Raw genomic sequence first — 13,553 nt, forward strand, 5'->3', positions numbered from 1 at the left:
CATTAACATATATAGTGGCCTAATTTCCTTTTAAGGACTTAACAATTAATAAACCAAAGCTAATTAGTACTTTAACAAATAGAACGGAACTTTTACATTTTATGCAATTAAGCCCTTTTTATTAAATCAACACTCAAACGACAAAATTAAAACGCGAAAATTTCATGGATATAAATTCACACAGTATAAACACAGATAATAATATTTAAATATTTTTCTGACTCGGATTCATGGTCCCAAAACCACCATTCTGAATAGGGTCAAAATTGGGTTGTTACAAAAATTCAGAGAATTTCGGCAAGAGGAGAGGGAGAAGAATAGAGAGCAGAATTTTTTTTGAAAAAGAGAGTCAAAATTCGGTTATGGGAAAAAAATTCCGATAACCTCCAAAATCCCTTAATCTTCTCCCCTAATTCCCACTATACATCCACTACTCAGAATCCCCCTATTACACAACTCTATCCCGAAACCTGAGCAAAAAAAAATACCCTTGCCTGAATAGGGGTTCAAACACAAGACCTCCACCATAATAACACACCATTTAACCACCAAACTAGCAGACCCATTCTGATGTAATTTACCCAACAATTAAATAAAAGCCTACTAAACAAGAGTAAGGCCTAATTCATTCAAGATACCAAAATTTGCCTAAGTGAAGGCTTGAACTTGGGACCTCCTAAACACTTCCAGAACACATAACCACTAAAGCTGACAGATATTTGTGTCATATTTTCACAATAACGAAATTAGAAATTTTGGGGCATTACAGGTTAAAGGTACTGGTTGCCTAGAAATGGAGAAAAAAATTATATTGATTATAGCGGGAAGCCTTAGAGTTTTTTCGTATGAATATGCCATCAAACTTCTGTATGGTATTTATAGGGCATCATTTTTTGTATTCGAAAAGATTGAGCTCGTGGCCGTATAACGACCATCAATTGGTTCTCCCATCATACCACGATCCATTACTGCATAACATTCGTCGATTGAGACCTCTACGTCGACTTCTACCCTTGATCGTAGAAAGCAAAATCACCCTATAACTGACTTTCCTAGAATAGGTTTCGGAAGCAATGATCCCATCTTGACATGATATATGAAATTTGTACGGCTTGGAGTGATATCGCATCACCAAAGACTCAAGAATATCTCAAACGTAAGCCAAACATTTTTAACGACTGAAATTTTTAAGACCGGGAAATGATTTATAGTGGAGAAATGAAGAGGATTAGAGAGAAATTATATGACTGGGGGATGATGAAGCTTGGTATGTGAGAGCTATTTTATAGCCGTAGGTAAGGGTCTGTTTGCAAAAAAAAACCTTGAAAACACGCTGAAGCATATTCTAAATGTGTTGAAATGTTTAAAGCGTCTGAATTATTCGAAGTGTCAGGATTTTCTACTTGATGGAATAGTAAATTTATTAGAGAAAGGTCACCCAGTTAGAGGGGCTTTCCTACGAACATGGTAGGAAGTACCTAGCTGGTCGTGCTTTTAGAAAGTGCGTCTAACTAGGTGCACTTTCCTGCCATGTCAGTAGGAAAGGCCCCCTAGCTGGGCAAGCTTTCTCTAAAAAAAATTATCTTCTAAAGGTAAAAGTACCTTTTCAAATACCTATTGTGCATATTATGCAGCGTAAAATCTCGATGAAATTATATAAGTTCTGAACACATGATGAAAATTATTTGCATCATACACTATTCAACGAATGTGTGCATTCATAAATAAAATTCATAGCACGTATTCTCTTTCTCCTTACATAATTCTCTTACAAAAGGGGTGTAATTTTTATAACATAGACATGCATCAAGTTAATATCAAACAGAAGAATCTTGCATCATGGGTGAGAGTTGTGTGTATTCTTTCGGACAGTTCTGTACTTACTTTTTTACATTTATTCATCCAAATTGTGACCGATATTGAAATGAGTCGACGAGTGAAATTTGTTATATACTATAACGGTCAAATATGTAATACAGAATTCGGGGTGGTATTTGTACGAGCGAAGTCCATGGAATTTGCGTCCAATAGTACCATTCAAATGTTGGAGATACAGATCGAAATTAGGAAAAAAGTCGGTAGATCGACCCGGGGAAGAATTACAAGGTTGCAATGCAGATTTTTTACATTTTTTGACCCCTATAAGTATCTCGAGATGGTTATATCATCGCACATCTCGAGGGGAAATGTTGTTATTGAGTTATATGTCAAGTTCGCCGATGCTGATGGATCTGGCCCATCTTCAACCATTGTCGCGGCGAGTATGGGTAAACTGAAGTAGGAAGTCCTACTACATAATTGTGCGGTGAGTTTTCTAGTCTCCTTCAAAGCGACTACTACGATGTTCCAGAAACATTTATGGGTAGACACTCATCAATCTCCCGTACCGATTTAAACTTCGAGGGTCAGTTCCAGTCGGAGTATCAACATAACCCAAATCTAGACACTCGGGCTTGACATTCAATCAGTGCATTTGATTTTAACTTTGACACTGGATCGATGTTATGGGGCAGAAGTAGTTATATTGGGGATCATCGATGAACACCGGTTATCAACCCGTTGAATATTCTGGTGGGCACATGGGTTATAAGAGAATCGATGACCTATTCCTTTCGACAGTGGCTAGCAAGGGTACGTCCAACACCATGCTCGAAGGTAATAATGAAGGCGCAGACGAGGAAGGGGATACAGGTGAGGAAGAAGGGGTTGCGGATGCAAACGGGGGGAGGGAGGAGTTAGAACCTAAGCCAATCCAGAAATGCGATTCAAATGATTCATAAGTGACATTATTTTTTGAAGTGGATTCGATTACAACAGAGCTGAAAACTTACGAGTCTGACTATGACGCCTCAGACAATGCTTCGGATCCAGATGCGCAATTCAGGGTGTATAAACATCTGCCCCACATGACGAACATTGACCTATCGTCGAGGGTGGTTTAGAGTTTTTAAGGCTTCCGCATAGAACACTTAGTCATGTTAGCACATATCATGATGTACATGTACCGAAAGTTGGAATGGAATACCCCAACAAAGATGTTTTCTTGCTGCACTGAAACGGTACATCATCAAGAACAGCGTGAACTACTACGTCACGAAGTCTCGCTCTAAAAAGTTTAAAGAAAAGTGTGAAATAAAGGACGGAAGGTGTAAGTGGACAATCCTAGCGTCTTACCAGAAGAAAACATGGCTGTGGACGATAAAAAATATCCTGATCCCCATACGTGTGTTACGATAGATGCAAGTCAGGACCATCTGAGGCTAGACTCGAACATGATTACTGACATTATTCTACCTATGGTGAAGGACAGTCCCCAAATTGAAATACCGGTGTTGATTATGGATATAAGTAGCCAGTACTAGTACACTCTAACGTACTAAAAAGTGTGGGTTGCAAACAGAAGGATATGGAAAAGTTGCATTACGAGTGGAAGAGCTCGTATAACTATCTATGGCAATGGTGTCAGGTATTGGATCGGTATATACCAGGTTCTATAATCGATCTTGAAACGCGCCCAAGGTACTACGGCGATCAGTTGGTCCCTAGGAAAATAGTATTCCATCGCTTCTTTTGAACCTTTGAGCAATATAAAGAGACATTTCAACACTGCAAGCCTATGGTCCAAAATGACGACACTTGGCTATACAAAAGATATTAGCAACGTCTGTTTCTTGCTGTTGCTCAAGACGGTAATCGAAAGATTCTGCCTATAGCATTCATAATAACTCCCAGAGAAATAGTAAATGATTGATATTTCTTCTTGAGTCGGTTGCACTGCCTCGTTTGCTCGCAACCCGACATATGTGTCATATCGGATAGAGGACCCAAAATACTTTTGGCGATTAATTGTCACGGATCTCTCTAGGATTGCACTCATCATCGGTACTACATACGACTTGTGGGATCCAACTACTAACAAAAATATCCTTCAGCGACTGAGCGAGATCTAATCATCGACATGGATTTGTAGTTTCAAGTACGTATTCACTACACATCGAATTTTCAAATAAGAGGTTATTTCATTGCACTAACTGATAGCTATTTATCAACATGTTATGACCTTGTGCAACATGTTTTCCATCAAAAGTTAAACAACTTGAGCACCATTAACGCCTATAGTGCGGTGTTTGTTTAGAATATACCGTTCGAACAGTAGACGCAGTCGTACGACGAGGGCCTACGATACAGGCACATGACGTCAAACTTGACCGAGTGTATCAATTCGATACTGAAGGGGACACATCATTTGCTGGTAACATCGGTTGTCAAAGAGGTATACTTTTAACTAGAACCTTTGTTTTCTAAGAGAGAGTCGGTGTATGCGGGAAAGATAGTAGGCGGTGGTACATTCTGCGATAACGTGATGCAAGAGATTCAATGAAGTACAACGAGAGTGAACATGATGTATGTAGTGTGCCACTCGTCTCGGAACCTCAATTTTTGAGTCACAAAGTATGTTAGGCCCGACCAAAAAATGTCAGGTGTATCCTATCGTATGAACCTAACGGAATGGACCTGCGATTGTAGGAGATTCCAAGCACTTCGTCTCCCATGTGCACATGCCATTGCTGTATAAAGGAACATACGGATTAAGTACGCGCTTTACATCAACGACGTCTATCGACTACAATGCATTCGCAGTGTCTAGAGTCCGTAATTCCCAACTATCCCAAATGAGAGTATGTGGCCGCCTGTGTCCAGCGCATCGTTCAAGTTGGTACCAAGTAAGGACTTGCGTCACGTCCCGAAAGGTCGCCCGAATTCTACTCGAATAAGGAACAATATTGATATTCAGGAGAGAGATGGTCAACAAAAATTATGCAGGTATTGTAGAAACCTAGGGCATACGAAGCCAACATGTTCTCTGTACAGGGATACTTTGGGGCCTTAACGTCGATAACATTGCTTTCTACCATATTTCATATTCATTAGTGTGCCATACTAATAGTGTTTATTGTATTCCATATAAACTATAAAGGTTGGTGTTTTGTATTGCGATTGGTTATAAGGATATATAATTTATTTAGTTGTGAAATGTCATGATTTTTGGATGTACGGTCTACCTACTTCTTTTTATTCTACATTTTTCATGTTCATCTTTCTTTTTTTTCTTATTCAAATCACAAGCTAAATCCAAATCGAATTTCATATTCAAAACAATATATCGATAACAAAATCTGACGTTTGTTATTTATTGTTAACTTACGCATAACTCATGATAGATAGTAATAAAGACAAATGTTTTATTTGAATGAACAACCTCGATTTTTTTATTTATGACATATCTATATTTATATCACAATAATTGTAAGAAAAAACTAAGCTCAATCGTGTTGTCGGGGAGAATGTGTGCCACAAGGTGGTGGACGACGGTGTGTGGAGGATTTCTACGTACAATTGGTCGTACAACTGGAGGTGCAACCAGAGGTTCAACCAGAGGTGCATTCAGAGGTGTATCTAGAGGTTCGGGCCTGTAGACTTCCTCTTCGTTGTCATCATCGCCTAAATATGTACCTAGCATGCCTCCTGGGCAATCGTATCTTCAAGATCGACACTGTCGTCATCTTCCTCCGTAGTTGATTGTTGTGTTATCCTCGTCTGCCATCCTGTATCCGTCACCTCGCGTCCGGTTGTTACGAAGATGAGTCACCCTAGTAAAATAGTGATGCACGAGATGTTTTGGTCACTCTATGTGTGTGACCATAAGGTGCCCCAAATCTCGAGTACGTCGAAAAGGTATTGGGCATCGACATCATCATCGACTGCTGCACAGGCATCTGCATCGGTATCATCATCGGTGGTGGTGCATACGTCAGCGTCTGTCCTGGTACGGGGTTCAACATCAACATCTGCACAGGGGTATAGTATGCGGGGGACATCGGTGCCACGAAATATGTACCTACGATAAAAGAAGAACCGACCACGTGTGATGGTCCGTAGTGCGGTGGTGCTTGTGAAAAAAATAGGGTTACTTAAATGAACATTAATAAGTGGAGCGAACTGACCCAGATATTGTGTAACCATAGACGGTGCATCTTTTGCCGAAACAGATGACGAACCTGTCGTGTGATTGCGTTCTCTCCTAAGTTGCTGTAGTGGTCGACGTTGCCTCTTTGGACGAATTTGCTGACTCCTTTCCTCCAGTGATAGCAGATACAGCTTGGCGACGACTTTGAACCATACCAACTAATAATCAGCTACCCAAGTGTCCGTTGAGAAAAATGGCTCGCAAACAGGTAAGGATTGCATCCTACGATCCCACGCTTCGATGTGCTCCCCATGCCGCACTGCCTAGTTGTTGTTATCCTTCCCTCGCATGTCCACCTTGTGTAGCTCCTTTAGGTCTCGTGATGGCAGTAAAATTCGTTGCCTCTATCCGAACTATCGCAACACCCAGTCTGATTCGTGCATTTCCACCGTTGCGTACACTACCAATGGCACATTGGTGTCCCACATCTACCGATTTTCCAACACTTCCAGCTGGATGCAAGATATGATATCGGTGTCAGCGTACGAAATTCATTAAAAATGAAAAACAAAATTGTAAATATCGTTATGTATGATTATTTTACGAATCATTACGTAATTAATATAGGTTCGAAAGAATAAGTAACTAATCTCGGCTTCCGAGCGTTGATCTAACAACTTTCTAATATCTTCTAACTTTTCGAGCACTCCCACGTAGCTCGGCCCATGGTTTCACCTGTACAAGCGATATGTTAGTCGAAACGTATAATAAAAAAATTATTGTACAAACTACGTATTTGTTAATAAATGATGTTTACCTCGTCACCAACAGGAACATATATGGGTCAACCATCTTGGGATGTAAAAACGATAGTCGCCACTAGGCCTACGACTGCAGTAGGAGTAGACAACCATCGATTGACGTTGCACTTGGTACTGTGGCTCGAGACATCTCCCGGTATAACATGGACAATACGGAAAATCTTCAACTTAGTTTTCCGCAATCATTGAAGTCCACTAGATGTAGCAGCCACCTTACGTTCACCAAATTTCGAGATTTGTCGGGCATTAAAATGGCCCCGATTAACTTCATGATGTATGTTCAGATGTATTGTTCAATGACCTCTTCCATTTGATCTTTAAAGTCTTGAGGGAGCTTGTCAAAATTATCCTTCAACTAGTTCATCGATATTCGACCACCTTCGAACTTGTCTAGGGCCTTCCCCAATAGTGATTCGCAGAGGCCCACTTTGCCCGGAACGATCGCTAATCCCGTAATGATTGGCCCTTTCACTGACAGACTGAGTTGTAGCGCTACACCTTTGAGTGTGATTGTACACTCGCCGGATGGAAGGTGGAAAATGTGCCTTTCGGGCCTCCATCTTTCCACCAACGCGCTGATTAATGCCAAACTGAGTTTGTAGCCCCCGAACATGCGAGACGCATGTAAAAATCCAGTCGCTTGCAAGTCTCCACAAATTTCAAGGATTGCAAGCTTTCCCATATTATGAATGAAGCCCTCTAGAACAAAATTATTTGCCTATTTACACAATAAAAAGAAATTTTAAATTAAAAAAAATAAATTTAACATTATTGAAATAAACGAAATTTAAATTTCCGTCTTACTATTGTTGCTTGAGCGGCGAAAATATGCTTATTGTCGAAGCGGATTAGAGAGGCGACCATTCGTGAGAAATCGATTTCAATGATTAAAAATGAGATAATTAAAAATAATGATATTTTTAAATGAAAATATCGAAAAATTTAAAACGAGGGAGTTGAGAGAAGGATGTGAATGAAAAAAAATGAAATTCGGGGTATTTATAGGGTAAAAGAATTACAGTTGATATATTTAAATTTTTTTATCGCTGGCGCGAGAACATTAAAAAAACCGTCGCTTTTTGACCGTTAAGAGAAAGCGGGTCGAGCTAGACAAGCTTTCCTAACACGTGTACAGAAAGCTAGCCCAACTAGATGCGCTTTCCATTTAAATCAAACTATTTCTCTAATTAATTTTAAAGTTAACCTAAATGCCTAATTAATTAAAAAAAATACCTATTCACCTTATTTTGCCTAAAAGCCCATAACCCTAATTAATTTAAAAAAATGGCATATATGCCTAAATTAGCCTAATTTCTTCCACGTTGTACTTGCAACAAATTCATAACTTAGAAAAAGAATGAAAAAGAGTGGAAAACACATTGTTTATCAGTGTTATAATATTATCTCTTTATCCTTCTTTTCATCTCTTTTCTTCAATTTTGGCTTTCAGATGCAAATCAAAAGAACCGCGATTTCGAATTTAAAATGCCCACTCTCTCTGAATACCCGAATTCCTCAGCATGCTTGTTGGCGGACAGCGTGGAGGCGGAGCGACGGCTGCGTGAGGCTGAGGACCGATTGAGGGAAGCAATACAGGAGCTCCAGAGGCGTCAGAGGACGGCGGCGATTGGCGACGACCCGCCCTGCGACCATGCTGATGACTCCTGCGTGGCCAATGCCATTGGTAATCTTTGCCAAAGCTTTCTCCTTTCTTATGGCGTTAGAGTAGGTATCGGGATTCTTCTTCGCGCTTTCAGCCTCGCCAGACGACAGTCTTATTCTTCGCTTCTTGATCTCAAGGTTTGGTTTTAACCAATCAAACGGAGTCTTATGAGCTAACATAACTGAACTCTCTTTTAAAAAAAAAAAAGTGGCTAATGAGATGAGATGATAGTTTTGCAGAACTGCTGTGATTTTGAGTTTTACCGTATGGCTTTGCTAGGAATTATTACGTAAGAATATGCAGAATTTTGATATTAACCTAACGTTTGAATGTCTAAATTTGTTCACCAGCAACTTGTCTCCGAGAAAGATTTGATGGTGAGAGAGGAAGCATGCCGCGTTGGTTTACTTTTTGGTGGTTTCACAGGATCATACCATGCGCTTAGATGTTTACTAAGAAAACTGAGAAAGAAAGAGACACCAGTGAACGCGTATGCTTGCTATATATAGCTTTAATTTGGCTTTTTTGTTTTGTTTTGTTTTGTTTTTAAATGGTTGATTCCCATGAGATGCATGTCTAATTTTGGTTTATGTTAAATGTTTATTTGAATATTTGAAAACTTTTTATGTATGCTAGTGCATATTCTTATCTTTGACATTGTTTAAGGTTGTCATGGAACAGAATTTTAGCAGGTTCGATTGCAGGGTTATCCATTTTGGCTTTGGATGATTCAAGCCGAAGACGTACACTTGCACTGTATCTTCTAGCTAGAGTAGCACAGGTACATGAATGCACTTTTAAATAGTAAATTTGTAAAGCTATTTGGTATAATAGATATGAGTTCTCCGATTTGCAGTCAAATATTTTGCTTTACTCTTCAGTGTGCTTACAATTCTGCAAAGTCAAAAAATAAGTTTCACTTTTGGGGAAGTCATTGGAGGCATGGTGATTCTCTGCTCTTTTCTTTAGCTTGTGCCCAGGTAATGCAAAATTCAACTTGATATTTGTGTCTAGATACTTACTTTATATCTTTGGATTAGTCATCTTATCTATGCACATCAACTGATGATAGTTTGGTGAGCTAAAGGTGTCAAAGAGAAGCTTAGGCTAAATTTTAGGTACTGCACAACTTGACTTTTTTACATGTGATGTTCTGGAAATGTTTCAAATCATAATATGTTTCTATGAGATTGTGAATTTGACCTCCAAATGAATTTTCGTCTGACTACATTTCTTTCTAAAAGTTAATATGTATTCATGGTTGCTATTGTCTTACAAATAGGTGTTTGCTTCCGATGTTAACAAATGATTGGTAATTTCTAGTGGTTTTGTATCTACTTTTCACTTTCTAGGGTTAGGTTGATGCTTTTCTTATCATCTGCGTTTGTTTTCACTTTCTCCCATTTTATTGAGTTGATTTTTATACCAGGTTATGTATGCCTTTGTGATGCGTCCTGAAAGCTTGCCAAAAGCATATCAAGATTTTATCCAGAAGACTGGTCCTGTTGCAGCTCCTGTATACAAGGCTGTAAGGGAAAACTGTAGAGGTGCTCCAGTGAATGTTGCATCTATTTCAGCCTACTTATCTAGTCGAGGGAAGGCCAATAATGTGAAGTTGGAAGAGTTCCCATCTATTATTCCTTGTTCTATTATTCATCCCGACACAAATTCTTGTCTATCGCACAATGCTAAGGCTGCATCAGCTACATTTAGGAAAACGTTTCCTCTGTACTTCTCTTTGACGTTTGTGCCATTTGTTGTTCTGCACCTACAGAAGGTACGACATATTGGTTTTCCTTTCTGCATGTGTCCGGAGGGGCCTTGGAGTTGGTTTTGCTTTCGAACTTTCCTATCATATGCTTCTGTTTATACTTTATATGAAAAAAAGCAAACTAGACCATCATACTCTTGATGCATAATGAGCGCTATAATAGATTGGCATAGGTCTGCCTTTTTGCACTTAAATACTCTCTTGAAAAATGGAATTGTCAATCTGGTTTAGTAAATTTCGAGGTTTAGTAAAATGCCACTTTAGTAATGCTGGGTGGGTGTATTGAGGATGATGGATTTTTATTTTAATCTGCTTGTAGTAGAGTAAAACCACTTATGCCTTGCAAAGCAAAATAATCAATCTGATGATTTTATCCTTTTCTAAATGAGAATTTCTTGTAGTTGACAACGGAACTTCAGTTTGAAATTGATCCTCTTTTTGTTTTTTGGAATTTTATGATGTCCCTTTAGTTTTTGGATACCCCTGCTCGTACCTGTTGGCTTGCTGTTAAAGGTTCTGTTCGATCAACAACTTTCTTGTCTGCATTTGTTGGAATTTTTCAGGTAGCTTGTTTCTCATTTCTCAATAACTTTTACCTGTTATTAAAATCAGTAAGAATATGTTCTTGAATATTTTTCTTGTGCAATTCAAGGCGGTTATATGCATGCATAGAAAGATTGCATCAAAAGACCACAAGCTGGTATATTGGGTCGCTGGTGGTTTATCAGCTCTTTCTGTATTACTGGAGAAAAAAGCTAGACGCAGTGAGCTTGCTCTATATGTTCTTCCTCGAGCTGGGGAATCATTGTGGTATATTTTGGTTAACAGGAAGCTACTTCCTGATGTTAAAAATGCCGAGGTATGTTAGAAATCTGGCTCTTAAAACTTTTTTTTTCTCATGAGAGCATCTTTGTGGCCATAGTTTGAAATTGATAACCAACTTTGTTATTGAGAAATATCGGGTCAAGGCACCTTTAGTTTTGATCCTTATTGCAAAAAGTCATGAATTAGGTGGCTAATAATATAATGTATTATATTTACACTGTTTATGCATGCTGAGTGCTACTGTGAATCTGTGAATTGTCCGAGTGTTGAGCATCTATGCTATTAACGGAATTAAGTCTTTTCTTAAAATGTTCATTCCTGAGTTGATGCTTCCGAACTGTCGCAGGTTGCCTTATTTTGTGCATGCATGGGAGGGATCATGTACTACCTAGAATATGAGCCAGATACTATGGCCCCTTTCCTTCGGGGATTAATCCGTCGCTTCCTGGCAAGCAGAATAAGCAATCCTGGCCTGTCAGTTAATCAGACAACTTCCTATACCTACTTACAGACTCCTGATGCCGTTAAGAAGCCAAAAATACAGGAAAACCCAGAGGTAGAAACTTCAACTCCAAAACAATACAACCTTGAATCTATACCAGGGCTCTAAGCAGGTTTTTGTTGATAACCACTGAAATTTCAATGAACCACACGCATTCTTTCCGTTGCACTTTCTTGCTAACCATATTAGTAAAACTATTACATCGGTGAGGACTATATCCAAGTAACGGAGAACACACGAAAGTTTTTCAATATTATTTTCAAGCACTAAAATGAAACCTCAACTATTGCAACATGATGCGGACTTCGGTACTGTTAAATGGTGATTATTGTAAAGCTTGAGCAAAGGATGTGCCTTTTGACCCCCCTGTAAATAACTTCAGTTGCAGTCTATTATCAGCTTCATCTTGCTTAACAATCTATATTATTCCACATTTTTTTTATTAAAAGCGGCCTGATTTTACTTCTAGGTAACTTGTCTTTGCGACCAAAAAAATTAAGTATTAAAAGCGAAAAAGCTGTAGAAATTAAAATAATGTATTAAAAATTATCAAATTGTCTTATTTATCACATTGTTGAAAATTTTAAAATTTTTTATATTGAAATTTTAAATTTTAAAACATCAAAATCAAATAAATAAATTGTTGAATTTTTTTTATACCTTGATAATGTTAATTGATTTGTTAATGTAATATTGAAATTGAAATTAATTAAATTAATTTCTTACTAAATTTTAAAAACTTATTTCATGTTTTTGGATTATTTTTAATGAAATTAACTTAATTTATATTTAATAATTATCTACGAAATTAAATTTTTTATTATATAATCTCGAATATTCCATACTAAGTTAAAAGTAAGAATAAACATTGCAATCAATTAAATTAATTGATTGTTCTTCGTTTAAGTGAAGAAGTGATAAAAAGTTCTGGGTTTTGTTTGGCATGAAGATAAAATTTATTTAATTAAATTAATTGTAAGAATTTTTCTTTATTTTTAGCTTAGTTTGAAAGACTCATGATAACATAATAAAAAAATTGGGATTTAAAAATAATTATTAAAGATGATTTATTTGAGTTGATTTTAATTTGAAACATAAAGTAAAATTTAAATTTAGAAGGAGATTAAATTAATTAATTTAATTAGTTTCAATATTAGAGTAACAAATTGGTCGACACTATTAAGGGATAAAAAAATTCAATAATTTATCTAATTGATTTTGATGTTTTGAAATTTAAGATCTCAATATTGAAAAAGAAAAGAAATTTAGAACATTCGGAAGGATAAACAAGTACAATTTTACAATTTTTAAAGCATGATTGTAGTCTCTACTGCCTTTTTACTCTAATTGTTAAATGTTTTTTTTTACCTCGATAATACATAAAAAAAAGGACATATTGTGGGTGATCAAGATGAAAGCAACCTAAAAATTGGATGACCAAAATGAAAGTGTGAATATGATGTGACGTGTATAGTTAATCGAGATTTAATGGTTGAGTAATTAAAATGAAAATGCCTTAAAAGTTAAGTAACAAAATTGTAAGAACTTCGTTTTGAGTGACTAAAATAAAAACGCTCTAAAATTGAGTAATTAATTAAATAATTTACCCAAAATAAATCATTGTTAAAAATTACACCCGACACTTTCGACGAATCAAATTGTGACAATTTATTTTCTTTTTCTTTCTCCTCTCTTTTCTAATTTTTTTTTGTCGGGTGTCGTGTTTTCTCAATGGTGCTACATTTTGAACAAAACATATGAGGAAATAAAACGCTAGGGACTATTTACGAAAAAAAAAACATAAAAATAAATAAATGTGCGGAGTCCTCCCGAGTCCTCCTAGGACTCTCGTAACCCCAAAGTTGGCGATGTAAGAAGTCGTAGCATTTTTTTGTATCGATATGTATTCTCCAATTTTATCTATATTAAAAATAAATTTATATAATTATTTAATTCAATTATTAAAATTTTTATTCATAAATAATTGTTACTGATTAATTAAT

At 37.1% G+C, this 13,553-nt stretch overlaps 1 protein-coding gene across 1 annotated transcript; it reads left to right on the plus strand.

The window, feature by feature from the left end:
* The first annotated feature begins 8,113 nt into the window (after positions 1-8,113).
* On the plus strand, positions 8,114-11,969 carry LOC107949688 (uncharacterized). Its single transcript, XM_016884422.2, has 8 exons — positions 8,114-8,589; positions 8,803-8,942; positions 9,134-9,233; positions 9,334-9,432; positions 9,882-10,229; positions 10,694-10,786; positions 10,876-11,082; positions 11,395-11,969. The coding sequence occupies exons 1-8, from the start codon at positions 8,275-8,277 to the stop codon at positions 11,656-11,658; spliced, it is 1,566 nt and encodes a 521-aa protein (XP_016739911.1). The 5' UTR covers positions 8,114-8,274; the 3' UTR covers positions 11,659-11,969.
* Positions 11,970-13,553: the final 1,584 nt, after the last annotated feature.

This window comes from Gossypium hirsutum, chromosome D03 (assembly GCF_007990345.1).
Source record: "Gossypium hirsutum isolate 1008001.06 chromosome D03, Gossypium_hirsutum_v2.1, whole genome shotgun sequence".
Taxonomy (NCBI): domain Eukaryota; kingdom Viridiplantae; phylum Streptophyta; class Magnoliopsida; order Malvales; family Malvaceae; genus Gossypium; species Gossypium hirsutum.

Excerpts from the sequence above, each read along its gene's own strand:
- LOC107949688 (XM_016884422.2), top strand. The coding sequence starts at position 8,275 with ATGCCCACTCTCTCTGAATACCCGAATTCCTCAGCATGCTTGTTGGCG. Across the intron at positions 8,590-8,802 it reads CTTCGCTTCTTGATCTCAAG|CAACTTGTCTCCGAGAAAGA; the intron begins GTTTGGTTTTAA and ends TTTGTTCACCAG. Across the intron at positions 9,433-9,881 it reads TTTCTTTAGCTTGTGCCCAG|GTTATGTATGCCTTTGTGAT; the intron begins GTAATGCAAAAT and ends TTTTTATACCAG.